The sequence below is a fragment of the Vulpes vulpes genome, chromosome 15 (assembly GCF_048418805.1).
Source record: "Vulpes vulpes isolate BD-2025 chromosome 15, VulVul3, whole genome shotgun sequence".
In the NCBI taxonomy this organism is placed as follows: Eukaryota; Metazoa; Chordata; class Mammalia; order Carnivora; family Canidae; genus Vulpes; species Vulpes vulpes.
In genome coordinates, this window is record NC_132794.1 from 71,464,577 (window position 1) to 71,480,398 (window position 15,822).

General features: G+C 41.3%; 1 protein-coding gene, 1 long non-coding RNA gene and 1 pseudogene across 24 annotated transcripts in view; 2 read left to right on the forward strand and 1 right to left on the reverse strand.

Annotated features, from left to right (window-relative positions):
- Window positions 1-9,736, reverse strand: part of LOC112930665 (uncharacterized) — a 107,117-nt gene extending 97,381 nt beyond the window's left edge. Inside the window, exon 1 of the long non-coding RNA XR_011997438.1 lies at window positions 9,651-9,736. This is a non-coding gene — a long non-coding RNA (uncharacterized lncRNA). The remainder of the gene's footprint in view (window positions 1-9,650) is intronic.
- On the forward strand, window positions 5,582-5,945 carry LOC140595772 (large ribosomal subunit protein eL34 pseudogene; annotated as a pseudogene).
- MAP2K5 (mitogen-activated protein kinase kinase 5) overlaps window positions 8,392-15,822 on the forward strand; it is a 259,266-nt gene continuing 251,835 nt past the window's right edge. For 4 of the 23 annotated variants that reach the window (XM_072738904.1, XM_072738909.1, XM_026012741.2 and 1 more), the window contains exon 1: window positions 9,051-9,790. Coding sequence is in view for 14 of the 23 variants with exons in the window: in XM_072738891.1 (XP_072594992.1) it covers window positions 9,656-9,790 (135 nt within the window). In the remaining 9 variants the exon portion in view is untranslated. Of the gene's footprint in view, window positions 8,683-8,968; window positions 9,791-15,822 lie in introns of those variants that run through there. The other 19 variants (XM_072738895.1, XM_072738890.1, XM_072738900.1 and 16 more) reach the window with 18 other exon arrangements.

Below are 15,822 nucleotides of genomic sequence, written 5' to 3' on the forward strand. Positions count from 1 at the left end.
GGATTTAATATCCCTATAGTGAAATATAACTGGTTGCATGATTTCTATAGAAAATAATTGTTTAGAAAAATGTTAGAGATTAAAATAGGTAAAACATGTTAATATCATTTTATGCATGGCAGTCTCAGAATTTTTAAAATTTTAATTATAAAACCTAGTTTTAATTAAGTAGATGAAATCTCATTTGGGATCATTTTTAGTAGCATTAAAGATATACTTTTGTATCTTTATTACATACTCTTACCCTGAAACTGATACAATGTTGTAGGTCAAATATTGTTCAACATAAAAATACATACACATATGTATAAAGAGATGTGTTGTTTTAAAAAGATGTACTTGGTTTGAGATTATTTAAGATAAGACCAAAGAAAAGCATGTAAAATGCTAGTAAATGAAAATATCCTCTTTTAGATCCTAGTTGCTGGGTGAAGAATATTAGCTACGACTAGTATGAGGTGTTATATAGTGTTGCTTATAGCTATTTCAGTTGCACTTATATCATCTTAAATACAGTTTATGAACATTGTACTACTCCATTATATTATTAATTTATCTTCAGTGATATTTATAGTACCAATTTAAAAGCAGTAAAACTTCATGAAAAGTAGCTTAAATACAAAGATTTTGATAAACAAAAGCTTCCCGTTTTTAAAAGGAAATCATGGAAGGTGTACTTCTTAAAGAAGATTTGAAGTTTTTGTATTGTTGTTGATGATAGAATTATGAACCATATAAACACAGTATTTTTTAGTTAACCTAAATACATAAATCTATTTGAATTCATCTTATGAAAAGAGATATGTCATTAGATATATATGATCATTATATGCTTTAGTGATTCATGGACCTTGTTACATACATGCTTTGTAATGTATGAATTATTTAGTAAGAAAAATCACAATAATTTTGTTGTTACTCAAAAATTTATGGGTTGGCAGAAACAATTATGCAGCCCCTGAAGCTGGTATGTTAAGGTAACATCATTAATACCACATAGTATGATTTTTTTAGTAGTTGCTTGACATAACCTTTACTGCTTCTGCTAGAATATATCAGTAATTTTATAACAATCTGTCGGTAAACAGAACATTGAATTTATTAACCACAAAGTGATTCATTTTACTCTATTTTCATATAAGTGCATAATTTAAAATCAGACCTATGAAAGTTGTCTACACAAACCCTAAAGAAATAACAAAAAAAATCAATACTCTAATAAATGGATTAAATTTTTTAAAAATTTCAACTCCATTTAATTTAATAAAAGTGAATATTTTTATTTCAAAAAATTAATATGTTTAAGAAAGTGAATGAAAATCCATGAAGATAGGGGATTATCTCATAACCTTTCTTTATGCGTGATATTAAGGCCCACATCACGTGAGATGAAGCCAAAATTGTAGTTTCTTATGCTTTCAAAACTCCAAATTTATAAAATGAAGGAACCAAGAATTTTAAAGTTGGAATAAAAATCTAAGTACTGAAAAAAAATCTAAATACTGTCACCTAATTTTAGATTACATTTAAAAATCAACATTCATCCATCCTTCAAATACTTTTACATTGACCACGTTGAAAGTAAATTTTAGTAATTTTACTTGTCAACAAAATCTAGCAGTTCTGAATCTATGTACAAGCCATACTGAAAAAAAATAGTTTCTGTACACAGCTGCATCTGTATACCTCTTACTAATTTTGTGCTTGCAGTATTTTATTTGTCATATAATGAAGGCTCTGTGAAGAATGAATGTGTGATATTCAAAATTAAAGAGAAAGCTTGCTTCATCTTTAAGAGCTTTAAGGAAAGGATACTTTAACTGCAGGTAATATGGATTATTTGCAAGAATAGCAACAAGTTTTGAAATACCTCACATGTAATGAGTTAACCTCTATTTTTTTTAAAATATATTCTGAAAAAGGAAAGACTGGAATTTTGTTGCATTATCCTTTTGAGGCATTTCAAAAGGTGCTGTCTTCTCATGTAGAAATGTTGCTATTTTAAAGTCAAACAAAACGATGTGCAGAAGTAAATGAAGTAAAATATTAAATAGAAAATACTAGGATTGGGATGCCTGGGTGGCTCAGTGGTTGAGCATCTGCCTTTGGCTCAGGGAGTGATCTCGGAATTCTGGAATCAAGTCCCACATCGGGCTTCCCACAGGGAGCCTGCTTCTCCCTCTGCCTGTGTCATGCCTCTCTCTGTGTGTCTCTCATAAATAAATAAATAAAATCTTAAAAAAAAAAAGTACTAGGATCAGTTAAACCTCATTTTATACAGAACTAGAAACAATATTTTAGTAACTAGGAGATAAGAACATTTTAACTGAATTGGCCAAACATGGAATGTGCTACCTCTTGAGGCAGTGACTCTTGTTGGATATATTCAGAGAAGCTGCATGACAATTCCTTAGGGAGACATGGAGAGAATTCTTGAATAGGGCTGAGAACTGGATTGGTGATTTTGTAAGTTTCTTTTAATTCTGAAATTTTACTATCATTCTTGCATGCCTATCTCTGATTCCCAATCATGCTATTTATATTTAGGTTGGTGTTTATTGCTGTTCCACTATGTGTATAATGCAGAGAACCTTGTTTTGAAGAAAAAATATATGGCTTAAGTTCTTTTTGTACAATTACGAGTTAAATGATGGAGAGAAATTAGAACTTTCTAAATCTTATTAGTGTCTTCATGTATACAATAAGGAATTTATCCAACACTAACATAGCATTTTTTTGTACCAGGTCCTAGACCTAGCATTTTATACATATTAACTCACTTACTCCTCTCTTAACACTCCAATGAGTTAGGCACTGTTTTTATGCCCCCCTTTTTTTTTTAGTTGTAGAAACCAAGAAGTCTCACCCAAGATCACACATGGTGAGTGTTCTTCCAATCTCTGCAGTCTACAGAGTCCGTAGTCTTAAACTACAACACACAGGACAATTTCTTTTTAAAGATTTTATTTATTTATTCATGAAAGACAGAGAGAGAGAGAGAGAGAGGCAGAGACATAGGCAGAGGGAGAAGCAGGCTCCATGCAGGGAGCCCGATGTGGGACTTGACCCCGGGACTCCGGGATCACGCCCTGGGCAGAAGGCAGGCGCTAAACTGCTGAGCCACCCAGAGATTCCCCACATAGGACAATTTTGTCACATAATGGATGTGGAAGCACTTTGCAAGGAATCAAGTATCACAAAACTGTGAGATATATTTTGTTCGTTCATATAAAGAGAATAATACAGATATATTTAAAAAATGACAAGAGGGAAGTGATAAAGCTTAAGTGATTTGTAGGAACACCAGCCTACTCTATCTAAAGGAAAATGTATTATGTAGAAATTCAATTTAATGACATTTTAAATTAATGAATTAATTCATTTTAGAGCATCTAAAATCCATAGTACCTGGCACATAGTGGGTGCTCCATGAATATCTGTTGAACTGTTGTTTCTGCCCCTGCATGAATTGTTCCCACTGTTCTTTTCTCTTCCTGACAAAACAGGAGAGAGTAGACTTTCCTGTCACATTTTCAGGGGTTTATCTGTGCTCATTTTTGTTCACGCCTCTTCATAATCTTCTTTTTTAAAAACTAAAAGATATTAGGCAACATGAAGAAAATGTTTATTGTTTAGTTGTCAGTGCTATTGTAAATTATGTAATTCTATCTTTTTGCAATGAAAATTTCCAAGATATTATTGCTGTTGTATAGAAACACAGCTTACTTTAAAAAAATTATTGTAATTATTTTATTTTATTTTTTAAAGATTTTATTTATTTATTCACGAGAGACACAGAGAGAGGCAGAGACATAGGCAGAGGGAGAAGCAGGCTCCCCGCAGGAGCCTGATGCAGGACTTGATTCCAGGACCTCGGGATAACGACTTGAGCCAAAGGCAGACGCTCAACCACTGAGCCACCCAGGTGCCCTATTTTTATTTTTTAAAAGACTATTTATTTATTTATTTATGAGAAAGAGAGAGAGAGAGAGAGAGAGAGAGAGCGCATGAGCAGGGAGGAAGAGCAGAGAGAGAGAGAGAGGGAGAGAGAGAGAGAGAAGCAGACACCTTGCTGAGGAGGGAGCCCAATACTAGGCTCAATTCTAGGACCCTGGATCATGACTTGAGCTGAAGGCAGACAGTCAACTGATTGAGGCACCCCAGCACTCCTGATATAATTTTCAATTTACAGAAAAATTGCAAAGATATTACAGAGTTCCTATATACCCTCACCCAGATTTCCCTAATGTTAGTACCTTACATACCTAAGTTGCCAAAACTAAGTCGTCAAGGGAGTCAACATTGGGGCATTATTGCTAACTAAATTGTAGATTTCACCAGTTTTTCATTACTGTCCTTTTTTCTGTTCCAGGATACCACTGAGGGCCTCACATTGTATTTGGTTCTCATGGTCTCATGTCTGTTTAGGTCTGTAACAGTTTCTTTGTTTTTTGTGTGTTATGACCTTGACAGTTTTAAGGAGTACTTGTCAGGTACTTTGTAGAATGTCCCTCAATTTAGGTTTGTCTGATGATTTTCTCATGATTAGATTGGGGTTTATGGGTTTATGAGTTTTAGGGAGAAGACCAGAAGACCACAGAAGTCAACTGCTCTTTTTACTGTCTCGTATTAGAGAGTACATGATGCCAACATGACTTATTACTGAGGATGTTAACCTTGATCACTTGGTTAGGACGGTGTCTGCTAGGTTTCTCCACTGGAAAGTTACTGTTTTCATCCTCTGCTCTCATCATATTTTTTATTTTATTTTGTTTTATTTAATTTATTTAATGAGAATGTGTGTGCACATGTGAGGGGGAGGGGTGGAGGGAGAGAGAGAAAAAATCTTAAACAGGTTCCACCCCCAGTGCAGAGCCCAACATTGGGCTTGATCTCATGATTGAGATCATGATCTTACCTGAAATCAGGAGTGGGACACTTAACTAACTGAGCCAGCTAGGCATCCCACATCATATTCTTTTAAATCAAAATTAATCAACAAGTATTTGAGTGTTGTGTTTAAGGACACACAGTAGGCTCTGAAAGAGATAAGTGGAATTCTCTAACGTAGAAAATAATCAATATTTGCTATAAAATTTATAGTTCATTGGGAGTTCATAATGGCGGTTGTCTCACTCTTGATGGCGGTGGTGGCAAAGCAAAGGAACAAGTGAGGCTTAAGACAGGTAAGAAATGCACATGACAGTTACATTCCTATTACTCAATCCACTTTGCCTTCAAAATCCATTCATTCACTCAACAGATGTTATTAAAGTGCCTGCTGTGTGCCAGGTACTATTTTAGATACTAGGGACATGGCAGCAAAGAAAGACACGCCCAGTTCCCCTTCCTCTTTAAGCTATAGTTTAGTGGAAAGACAAACAAATGAGTAAAACCTATGATATATTAGCAATACATGCTAGGAGAAAAATAAATGAGCTTGTATCTATGGGTGGAGTGGGTATGGGGCTTGTTTGTAATTTCCATAGTGTGTGCTAAAGGAAGACCACAGCTAGAAGGTGACATTTAGGTCAATCTACAGAATGCACTCCTCTGGGGAGGGTGTCCATAGGTTTTCAGAATGGTTCATCTTTTGACGTACCATCGCGTCCTGTCCTACAAAATAGCCTCTAATGAAACTAGGTTGTCCTGAACCCCTGGTAATAGAATCATCTACCTTTACACCAAAAAAGTTGAGAAAGTACCAAAATCCACATAGCATGTGCTCAGACTGACTTTGAGCAGTTTGTGCTATGAGACCTAAAGTCCTTATGAATTTGTCTAACACAAAACAAAACAAAACAAAACAAAAACACATCAGCAGGGCCTTTGGTGGTTCCATGTCTGCTAACTATGTTCATGACAGGATCAAGTGTGCTTTCCTTGTCCAGGAGCAGAAAATCATTGTGAACATGTTGAAGGCAGAGTCAGAGTCAGAAAGCTAAAAAACAAACAAACAAACAAACAACCTTTTTTGAGTAATAAAACCACCACGAAAGGCCTTCAGAATGCGAGGCAGTGAACCATCTGGATACTGGGGCTAAGAGCAATCCAAGCAGGGGGAATGGCAAATGCAAAGGCCCTGAGGTGGAATGCGTGATGTGTTCAAGGAACAATGAGGAGGAGGCTGGTGTGAATGAGGGAGAGCGGTAGGAGATGAGGTTTGAGAGTCCATAAAGTGTTGAGAGCAGAATGTGTAGAGTTTTATAGGCCAAAGAAATGACTTCAGCTTTTATCCTGCACAAGATAGGTAGCCATCTGGAGAGTTTTAAATAAAGGATGACTTGATATAACCTTGGCAACTGGGTTGAGAATAGAGTAGTGGCAAAGGTGGAAACAAGATTAGAAGAAAGATACAATGGTAGTTTGGACTGAGGTAGTAGCTGTGAAGTGGTAGGAAAGGGTCAGATTCTGGATTAAGAATTCAAGATTGAGAGCAAGGTAAAAAAAGGTGAAAGAAAACCTCTGTGGTTTACAATAGCAAAATGTATTTTCCTCATTAAAAAAAATGTCTACAACAACAACCATAAATAACTCAATTTAAAACTTGGCAAAGGGGATCCCTGGGTGGCGCAGTGGTTTGGCGCTTGCCTTTGGCCCAGGGCGCGATCCTGGAGACCCAGGATCGAATCCCACATCAGGCTCCCGGTGCATGGAGCCTGCTTCTCCCTCTGCCTATGTCTCTGCCTCTCTCTCTCTCTCTCTGTTACTATCATAAATAAATAAAAATTTAAAAAAAAAAAAAAAAATAAATAAAACTTGGCAAAGGCGGGATGCCTGGGTGGCACAGTCAGTTAAATGTCTGACTCTTGGTTTTGGCTGGGGTTATGGCCTCATGCCGGCTCAGCTCTCAGCTGGGACTCTGCTTGAGATTCTCTCTCCCTCTTCCTCTGCCCTTCCCACTTGTGCTTTCTTTCTCTTAAAATAAACAAATATTTTTGAAAAAAATGGGCAGATGAATATACAGTTCCCCAAAGAAGATATATAAAGCATATGAAAAGATTTATCAACTTCACTAATCACTAAGAAGATGCAAATTAAAACCACAGTAGGATACTGCATAACATCCAACAGGATGGCTAATATAAAAAATAAGGAAGATAACAAGTGTTGGTGAAGATGTGGAGAAATTGGAACACTCGTGCATTGCTATTGGGAATGTAAAATGGTGCAGTCATTGCAGAAAACAGAATGGTGGTTCCTCAAAATATTAAAAATAGAATAGAATGACTATATGATCTAGCAATTCCACTTCTGGGTATATAACTATCCAGAAGAACTGAAAGTACAAATTGAGTTGGTTTTCCCCAGAGTACAATGAATTAAAAAGCCATTTTAACAAATGATAGGTTCATAGAAAATCTCTAGTTTTGTGGTCTATTTTTTCAAACAATAGGAAATGAACTTTCAGTGAAAAGTACATGGGGACCTTAGGCACAGTTTATTTTTCACTTGACTGAAGTGCCAGTGGAAAAAGGCAATTTCAGAATATCTGGAGCATCTGATTAAGTAAATTTCTACCTAAGCTATTAACTTACAATAACTACTGTTTTGCCCAAGAAACAATAGGCAGGTCGTGTGGGGGGTTTTACATCTACAAAGAGATAATTTATCTCATACTTGGACTTTCAAATTAAGTATTAAAAGAATCTCAGACAGGGAAAAATATGCACAAAATTTTTTGGTATTGTCCTGAAACTAATCAACATTTAAATTCTTTTTTTTCTTGTGTAAACTATCTGAATGCTAGGGCAGAAATTGTCCCTCCTCTCCCACCAAATTTATACAAAGTTCAGTACCTGAAAGTAAAGCAACAGGTGCACATTAGCAGGAGATTATGGACAAACCCACAGGTTGAAATTTGTAAACAAACTTTTATTTAGGCACCACAGATGAACACAGTCATGCACTTTAAAATCTGAGGTTAAGAAGGCATTTAAAAACAACCAAGGGTTATTCCTACTTCTCAAGATATCACCCAATGCGTCAACAATCCTATCTAGGATCTATCTGAAAATTTGGGGACTAGACTGGATATTTTCTGCAAGGATTTAATAAGAGAGAGAACATGAGGCCACTACTGCAGCTGTCCCTTGGCAGTTACACTCTTCCCTGATTTCTTTCTTTCTTTCTTTCTTTCTTTCTTTCTTTCTTTCTTTCTTTCTCTTTCTTTTTCTTTCTTTCTTTCTTTCTTTCTTTCTTTCTTTCTTTCTTTCTTTCTTTCTTTCTTTTCTTTCTTTTCCTTCCTTCCTTCCTTTTCTTTCTTTCTTTTCTTTCATCTTAATTTATTTATTCATGAGAGACATAGGCGGAGGGAGAAGCAGGCTCCCTGCGGAGAACCCAATGGGGGACTCCATCCCAGGACCCCAGGATGACGTCCTGAAGGCAGATGCTCAACCACTGAGCCACCCAGGTGGCTTTTGAACCTGTTTCCTTTTGCTTTTGAACGGAGGCTGTTTTCTATTTCAGGACAAGAGCGGGGCAAAACAAACCGAAAAAAGAAAAAAAAAATTCAATCCATGCACTGTTTGCTAATGTGAGAGGAAGACGATGACCTTCTCCGTCTGTGGCGGGGAAGGAGGAAGAGAAAAAGCCAAGTACTTTTGGAGTTCCTGCCTGGCTGTTGCGGATTTGATGCACAAACCCCCTCAAGGTAAAGGGCTTAGCAAAGTTGGGATAAAGGTAAGGCTTCCGCAAACACTTTTAAGCCATCAACTGGCTTTGGGCGGACTGCAGCCCCAGTTGGGTTTCCTCCTCCGTTCGTTATGTGGTTCAGCCGGCGGGCTTTAACCAGGGTCACTAACGGGAGGGACCATCCTCCGCGCGTCATCTGCGGTCTCCGGACCTGGACAGCGCAGCCCCGCCCCGAAGCCCCGCCCCCCGCGAAAGCCCCGCCCCCGCACTTCGCGAGCTCCGCTCAGGTCCCGCCCACCCGGGCGCCGGGGCGGGGGCGGGGAAGGCCGGGAGCTGCCCTTTTCCAACATGGCGCCGCGGGAGGCGGGTGCGTCTCGCCGGCTCCCGGGGGTTCCGGTGCCGTGCGTTTTGGTTCCGGAGTAACAGTGCCCTCCCCGCGCCTTCCTCCTCCTCCCGCCGCCGCTGCCGCCGGAACGTTCGGCCTGGGGCGGCCAAGGCTGATCCCGTGCGCGCCGCGCCCTGTGACTCGGAAGGGGGGCCAAGGGGGGGAGCCCGATTCGCCCCGCGGCGCTCGGGCGGAAGGCCCTGGCCGGCTTCCGCCTGGTCTGGGGGCCCCCGGGGCTCCTTCCAGTCGGGGACCCTTCCCTCTGCGCTACGGAGGAGCGGACACCTGCCGCTCTGCCTCCCTCCCGAAAGCGGGGTCGTCTCCGCACATCCACACAGACGCCAGGGAGCTTCACCATCCCGTTTCGCGCTGTTTTCCAACTCCGCTAGTTCCTACCGGCCCCTGCCTCCTGCCCGGTGCACGCTCACAGGGAGGCAGCCCCGACCCCCTGCAGCCTGGGTCCGGCTCGGTGCCCGCGGGCTCCTTCCAGACCACCCCTCCTCTTTGCACTCCCCCGACTCCCCGCCCCTCTGTCCTCCCCCCACCCCCCGTCCCCTGGTCGCCTCTTGGAGCCCCCGCTTGACCACGATCCAGGGGGTACCGCCCACCCCAGGATGTGAGCCCCCGGCACCTGTAATGCTGTGGCTCGCCCTTGGCCCCTTCCATGCCATGGAGAACCAGGTGCTGGTGATTCGTATCAAGATTCCAAATAGTGGCGCGGTGGACTGGACAGTGCACTCCGGGCCGCAGTTACTCTTCAGGGACGTGCTGGTGAGTGGCAACCGCAGGATCCAAATCCCATTGAGGAGGGCGCAGGGATTTGTGGGGGAGTCAGCACCTGGACCGCTGAATCTGAGCCTGCTGCCCCCCCACCGCCCCCCCCCCCCCCCCCCCCACCGAGCGAGTGGCAGTGGCCATTGCTGGCTTCCTGTGGGGGCGGCTTTATTGCTTCAGCGACACACATTGATTAATTGCATGGACTGAAATCTGGCAATTGTGCAGGGAGGGCCTTGGGGACGTAGAGATGAATCAGATTGAACTCCTGCCCTCAAGGAGCTCACAGCCTGCACTGGGGACATACACACAGAAGCAACCAACCGGCTGCAAAGAGCTGAGTCTAGAAGTCCCCCCCCCCCCCCCCCCCCCCGTCCCCTCCCCGCCCCACCAAGTGTTTCTCGGAATGTCCTTGGCCAGATTCCAGTCATGCCTTTCTACTGACTTCCCCGAACTTGGTTGGTGACCACTGGGAAGGGAATCTAGGCTGCTTGAACCGTGCTTCAGCAAACCTAAGGTGTCATTGGTTCTAAGACACTCTTTTACGTACTGCTGAGAAAAAATACTGCCTGTTAAACTGTGACCTGCTGCACAGAATGCAAAAGGAGCTCAATTTCAGATGATGCTAACCCTGGGGGGGAAGGGTGCATCTCAGAATCAAAGCTGTGTCATTACTTTCAGGGTACCCAGAACTTATTTCAAATGATGTCGTGGAATGTGAGAGCGGACTGTAACCTTGGCAGTGGCCTGTTGAGACCTCTTAACCTTTTTTGAGATAGTTACTGAGGAGTAGTGAAGATGGAATGGCTTTTCCAAAGCTGTGTTGCTCCTGAGTGCAAGAACCCGTACCAGAACTCAGATTTGCTTACTTAGTAATTTTTCCCCACATGCTGCACTGTCATTTCTCATCTTTTAGCACACATTTGAGATAGCTGGAGTGCACTGTGCCCATTTTAAGTATTGAATAATTGAGGTATGAAGAGGAGAACTGACATGCCCAGAAACATGTTGCAGGTACCAAATCTATGGTGGAACTTACCTACAAGATAAAATGGGGGTGGAGCAGAGGTTCTTGTGGGGAGGAGGATCTGGGGTGTGATTTTGTTTTTTTTTTTTTTTTTTTTTTGGTTGCTGTATGTGACTCAATAAAAATTTGATTCCAATACCTACATTTTGAATTCTGGATATTACTGGCCCAGAATATCACAGATTTTCAGGTGTCTGGGCCAGGAGTTCAGAAGCTGGTGTGAGCCAGTAGCTTCTAGGGAGCCAACACCAAATATTGCCCTTCTCTTAGCATCTGGAGTCTGTCCACACTCTCTCATGCATATAGATTTCTTCTCTTGACAAGGCCCAAACTTTTTTTAACATGGTCCTCTAGGTCTATCTGGATTGGCTTGTGCCTGCCTGGCACCAGCTCGGTCTCTCACCACATCCCTGAGAACATTGTGTGCTCCAGGTACATAGAGCTAACCTTTGTCCCAGGCTGTCTGACCCCTTTCTTCAGCTGGCCAATTCCTCCTACCTGTCATTCAGAGCCCAGCTTCACTTTTCCTCTACCTTAGTCTTTTTTTTTTTTTTAAATTTTATTTATTTATTCATGAGAGGCACACAGAGAGAGGCAGAGGGAGAAGCAAACTCTTTACAGGGAGCCCACTGTGGGACTTGATCCCAGCCCAGGACCCTGGATTCACGGCCAGAGCCGAAGGTAGATGCTCAACCATTGAGCCACCCGTGTGTCCCTCCTCTATCTTAGTCGTAATATGCCTCTCCTCTGTGTTCCCATAGCTCCGTTCCAGCAAAGCTAGCAGGTTTTGTCACAGTTTTGTCTATCTTCTCCACTAAATGGTAAACTTCTGGAGGAGATGTACATTTCTGTCTCCTGTTTCTGGAGCTCCATAGCATCTTGAAATATTTGTTCAAACATTTCAAAGGGAGCTTCAAGGAAGATGCATGCAGTTAAGGTTTTGTGGACAGTCTGCTAGGTTTTGAATCTAGAAACATGGGTTTATTTGCAAGCAGTCTCACTAAGTAAGCAAGTCACTCTGTCTCTTTTAGCCTCAGTTTCCTTACTTGTAAAATTGGGACGATACTTGTCTTCAAGGCTTGCAAAGTTTAAGTGGGACCATGCCTGTGATGAGAAAGATGTAAGCTTTCTTTGACTTTGCTCATTTGAAATAACAGAAGGTACTATTTAATGTAGAATGGTGCAATGTTTAAAAATACAAGCTCTCGGCTAGACTACTTGGTTTAAATTGCAAAGCTTACCAGACTCACTTCGGGGCAAGTGTCTTCTATGTCTCAGTTCGTTATCTGAAAGAAAAAAAAAAAAAAAAAGAGGAGTCAGGGATTAAAATAGTGCCCACCTGATAGAGTATGAGGACTACTGGAGTTGATATACATAAAGCCCCTAGAACAATCTAGAATCTGGTAAGTGCTCTGTAAGTATTGTCATTAAGACATAAAAGACAGGGCCTGGATCTTCTGCTTCTCAAGCATCTCTCAATGGTTCCTTGGCTCCGGGCTGACTGGCCTTAAGGTAAATTTTGCACAAATGGTCCCACCATTTAGAGCTCAGAGTGCCATGGGTCCTCACATGTGCATATGTGCAGGTAAGCCCCGGTGGATCATGCTTTGTCAGGAGGGCCTGATGAAGGGCTCTTTGCAATGAGTGTTGTGCTGTCTTGCATGCTCCCTATAGCAGGCTGTATGCACTGCATGCCCAGATCCTGGTGGACACCTGTGACCTCTTCTCCAGGGTCACCTCCTCTATTCATCAAGAAATTGGCAAAAAGCAACAGATACATCAGCATCTTTGGCTTGGAACCTTAAAATTTTAAAGCCAAACGAAATCTGGAAGCATCCCCTTTATGAAATATATAACTCATTTCACCCCAGTTTTCAAATGAGGGAGCATGAACCCCAGAGGGGGAGAAAATGCTAAAGTCACACAGCTCATTGGGGGCAGCACCAGATGCAGAAACCAGAAGCAGTTTGTGGTCACTGAGTCATCTGTTCCTGAGTGTGTTTTGGACCTGGAGTTGTAGTTGAGGGCTCTTGTCACAGCTCCATCAAATAGCTGAGAAACCTTTGAGAAGTCACTCAACCTCTCTGGGCCTTTGTCCTGCATCTGAATAATTAGGAACTGGCTGTAGTGTAATGTAGGCCTAGCTGGTCTCCAAGGGCAGAGACATTTGGTTATCTGTTTTTCAGCTTTCTGTGTTCTGTTCCTTGTAGACACAGCCTCCAATTTTGGGAATATACTGTGCAGGAGATTTCAACTAGTCAATGGGAGGAGAGAATGTTCCTTTTATTCCTCTTGCTGTTTGAATCCTGTCTCCCAAATCTCCACTCATGTTTCCCCTCATCTATGCAATTTTTATCTAAACTGAGCCTTTGATTTTTTCCTGTCTCCTGAGTTAGCAAATACTATTTGCTATTTATGTCTTTTGTTTGGCTCTTTTAGGTTTGTCTTTATCTTTGTGACCAGACTAGAATATTGCTATATCTTATTCTTCTGTAGCCTATAGCTTCATGGTTTTTATGCTCCTGGGATGTTGTAGATGCTTAATTATACTTTTGTATTTGACTGATTTATTAAAAGCACAGAAAGGGATCAAGAAATGCCACCATTAAAATATTTAAACTTAAGTTTTCTTTTTTTTTCTTTTTTAAGATTTTATTTATTTATTCATGAGAAACACAAAGAGAGAGGCAGAGACATAGGCAGAGGGAGAAGCAGGCTCCTTGCAGGGAGCCTGATGCGGAACTCAATCCCAGGACCCTAGGATCACACGTTGAGTGAGCCACCCAGGCATCCCTAAACTTAAGTTTTCTTTTGAAACCTTCTTTAGGGGGATCCCTGGGTGCCTCAGTGGTTTAGCGCCTGCCTTTGGCCCAGGGCGTGATCCTGGAGTCCCGGGATCAAGTCCTGAGTCGGGCTTCTGGCATAGAGCCTGCTTCTCCCTCCTCCTGTGTCTCTGCCTCTCTCTCTCTCTCTCTCTCTCTGTATCATAAATAAATCTTTATTTTTTTTTTTATAAATAAATCTTTTAAAAAAAGAAAAAGAAACCTTTTTTAGGTAAATGTTATGAGAATAAGATTTTTTAAAATAAGTCACTTAAAATATAACTTATAATATACATAAATTATAAAGTGCCCTGCTTAGAAATGACCTGTTCATATGATTCTCATGATTCTCTCAAGGAAGTTTGCCTTTTCTTTTTTTCCCTACATTAGATGTAAAACCTATATGGCTCTTTGTTTATGTTGATGGGCAAAGGATGCCACTGCTGCCTGGTGAGTTCTTCAGCTAGTCATTCGAAATTTGATGGGTTCTGCTATTCATTAAGTAGGAGGGATCCTAAATTAGTTTCCTCTAATACTAGAGGTCCTGTCTCAAGATTGAGGTGATGAGAGTTCCCTTGAAGTAACCAGAGGTATCCTCAACTTGGAGGGTTAAGAGTGGAGTCTCCCAGCTTGTTTTTTAACTACACTACTGGCAAAGAAAGGTCCTCGGTAAATGCTATGGAAGGATGAAGTAAGTGAATGGGTGGCCATCTGCCCATCCTTGGGTTTTGTTGTGAGGTAAGCTTTGTAACATTCCAGTCATCAGGGACTTATTTTATTTAACAGACACTCATGTGGCATTTACTATGTGCTAGATACTTCTCTAAGCACTTTACAAATGTGAACTCATTTAATCCTATGAGGTAGGTACAGTTATGATCTCATTGTACACAAGAGGAAACTGAGGCACAGAGAGACATAGTCAGCTACTGAATGGCAGAGCAAAGGTCCAACCTGAGCAGTTTGGCTCCAGTCCACAGAGTCAGGCTTTACACTAGCTGCCTCTATAGTTTATTTATACTCACTCTACAGTTTCTGTTTACCTATTGACAAATACTTTCTACCTACAAGTGTGGAGAATTTTTTTTAACACTGAAATTTTTTCATAAATACTTCTCAGAGTTGGTGTTTCATTGGCTAAGACTAGAGTCAGAGGGGAAAAATGTCCTCCTTTGGCTTTAATGAGTGAGGGCTGCCTAAGATCGTTCTCTTTGATCAACTTTATATGCACAGATTTATTTTTCAGGGGAAATAAAAGGCACTGTAGAGGCAAGGCTATTATGCAAATTTCCACTGCAGCAAAAGCTTCTAAAGAACTGCTTTTAGAAGGAAGTTGCAGCCGCCACTCTGCCAAGTGCCCTGCTTGGATGGGCTGTGGGCTCCCTGCTGAGAACTACTGCAAGCGGCTTTGTCAGCCCGCTGCCTGGTGCCAGTTACTGGCAGAGCCCAGGAGGGATTTTGTGGCACAGCTCCCTGAGAGCAGTGAGGTTTGCAGACCATTTGGGTTAGGCTGGATATAATGGAGGGTCACTTTTCCCAGAACTGGCTATTTCTTGAAGACATTCCATGCCTCTTTAAGCTTTCTCTGTAGACTGATTTTAAAGATTGCAACTTTATAGGTTCATTTAAACATTGATATCAGATTATATACATTAAACAAAATTTTTTTTGTAGGTTAGCTTAACTCTGTCCCAGTGTCATTAAATGTATGTTTTCCAGTTGCTTAAGAGTAAAGCTTGAGGGACACGTGGGTGGCTCTGTGGTTGAGCATCTGCCTTTGGTTCTGGGTGTGCTCCCAGGGTCCTGGTATCCAGTCCCACATGGGGCTCCCTGCAGGGGGCCTGCTTCTCCTTCTGCCTATGTCTCGGCCTCTCTCTCTGTCTCCCATGAATAAATAAACTCTTTAAAAAAAAAAAAAGAGTAAAACTTGACAGAAGTTGTTTGTATCAAATGTAGCACTATAGGTTAATATCATTGGAATAATATATCATGAAAATTTTTTTAACTCTTTGCTCTATGGAATATAAGGCAAGATGTTGCTAGTTACGTATCAGAAGCTATATTTGTTGAGTGTCTACAGTGTGTTAGTCTAACTTATGTTTATTATGTTATTTAAGTTAATTTTTGCATTATCTTTTTAAGTATTACTAGACCCATATTGGAGGATAATCAAATAGAAG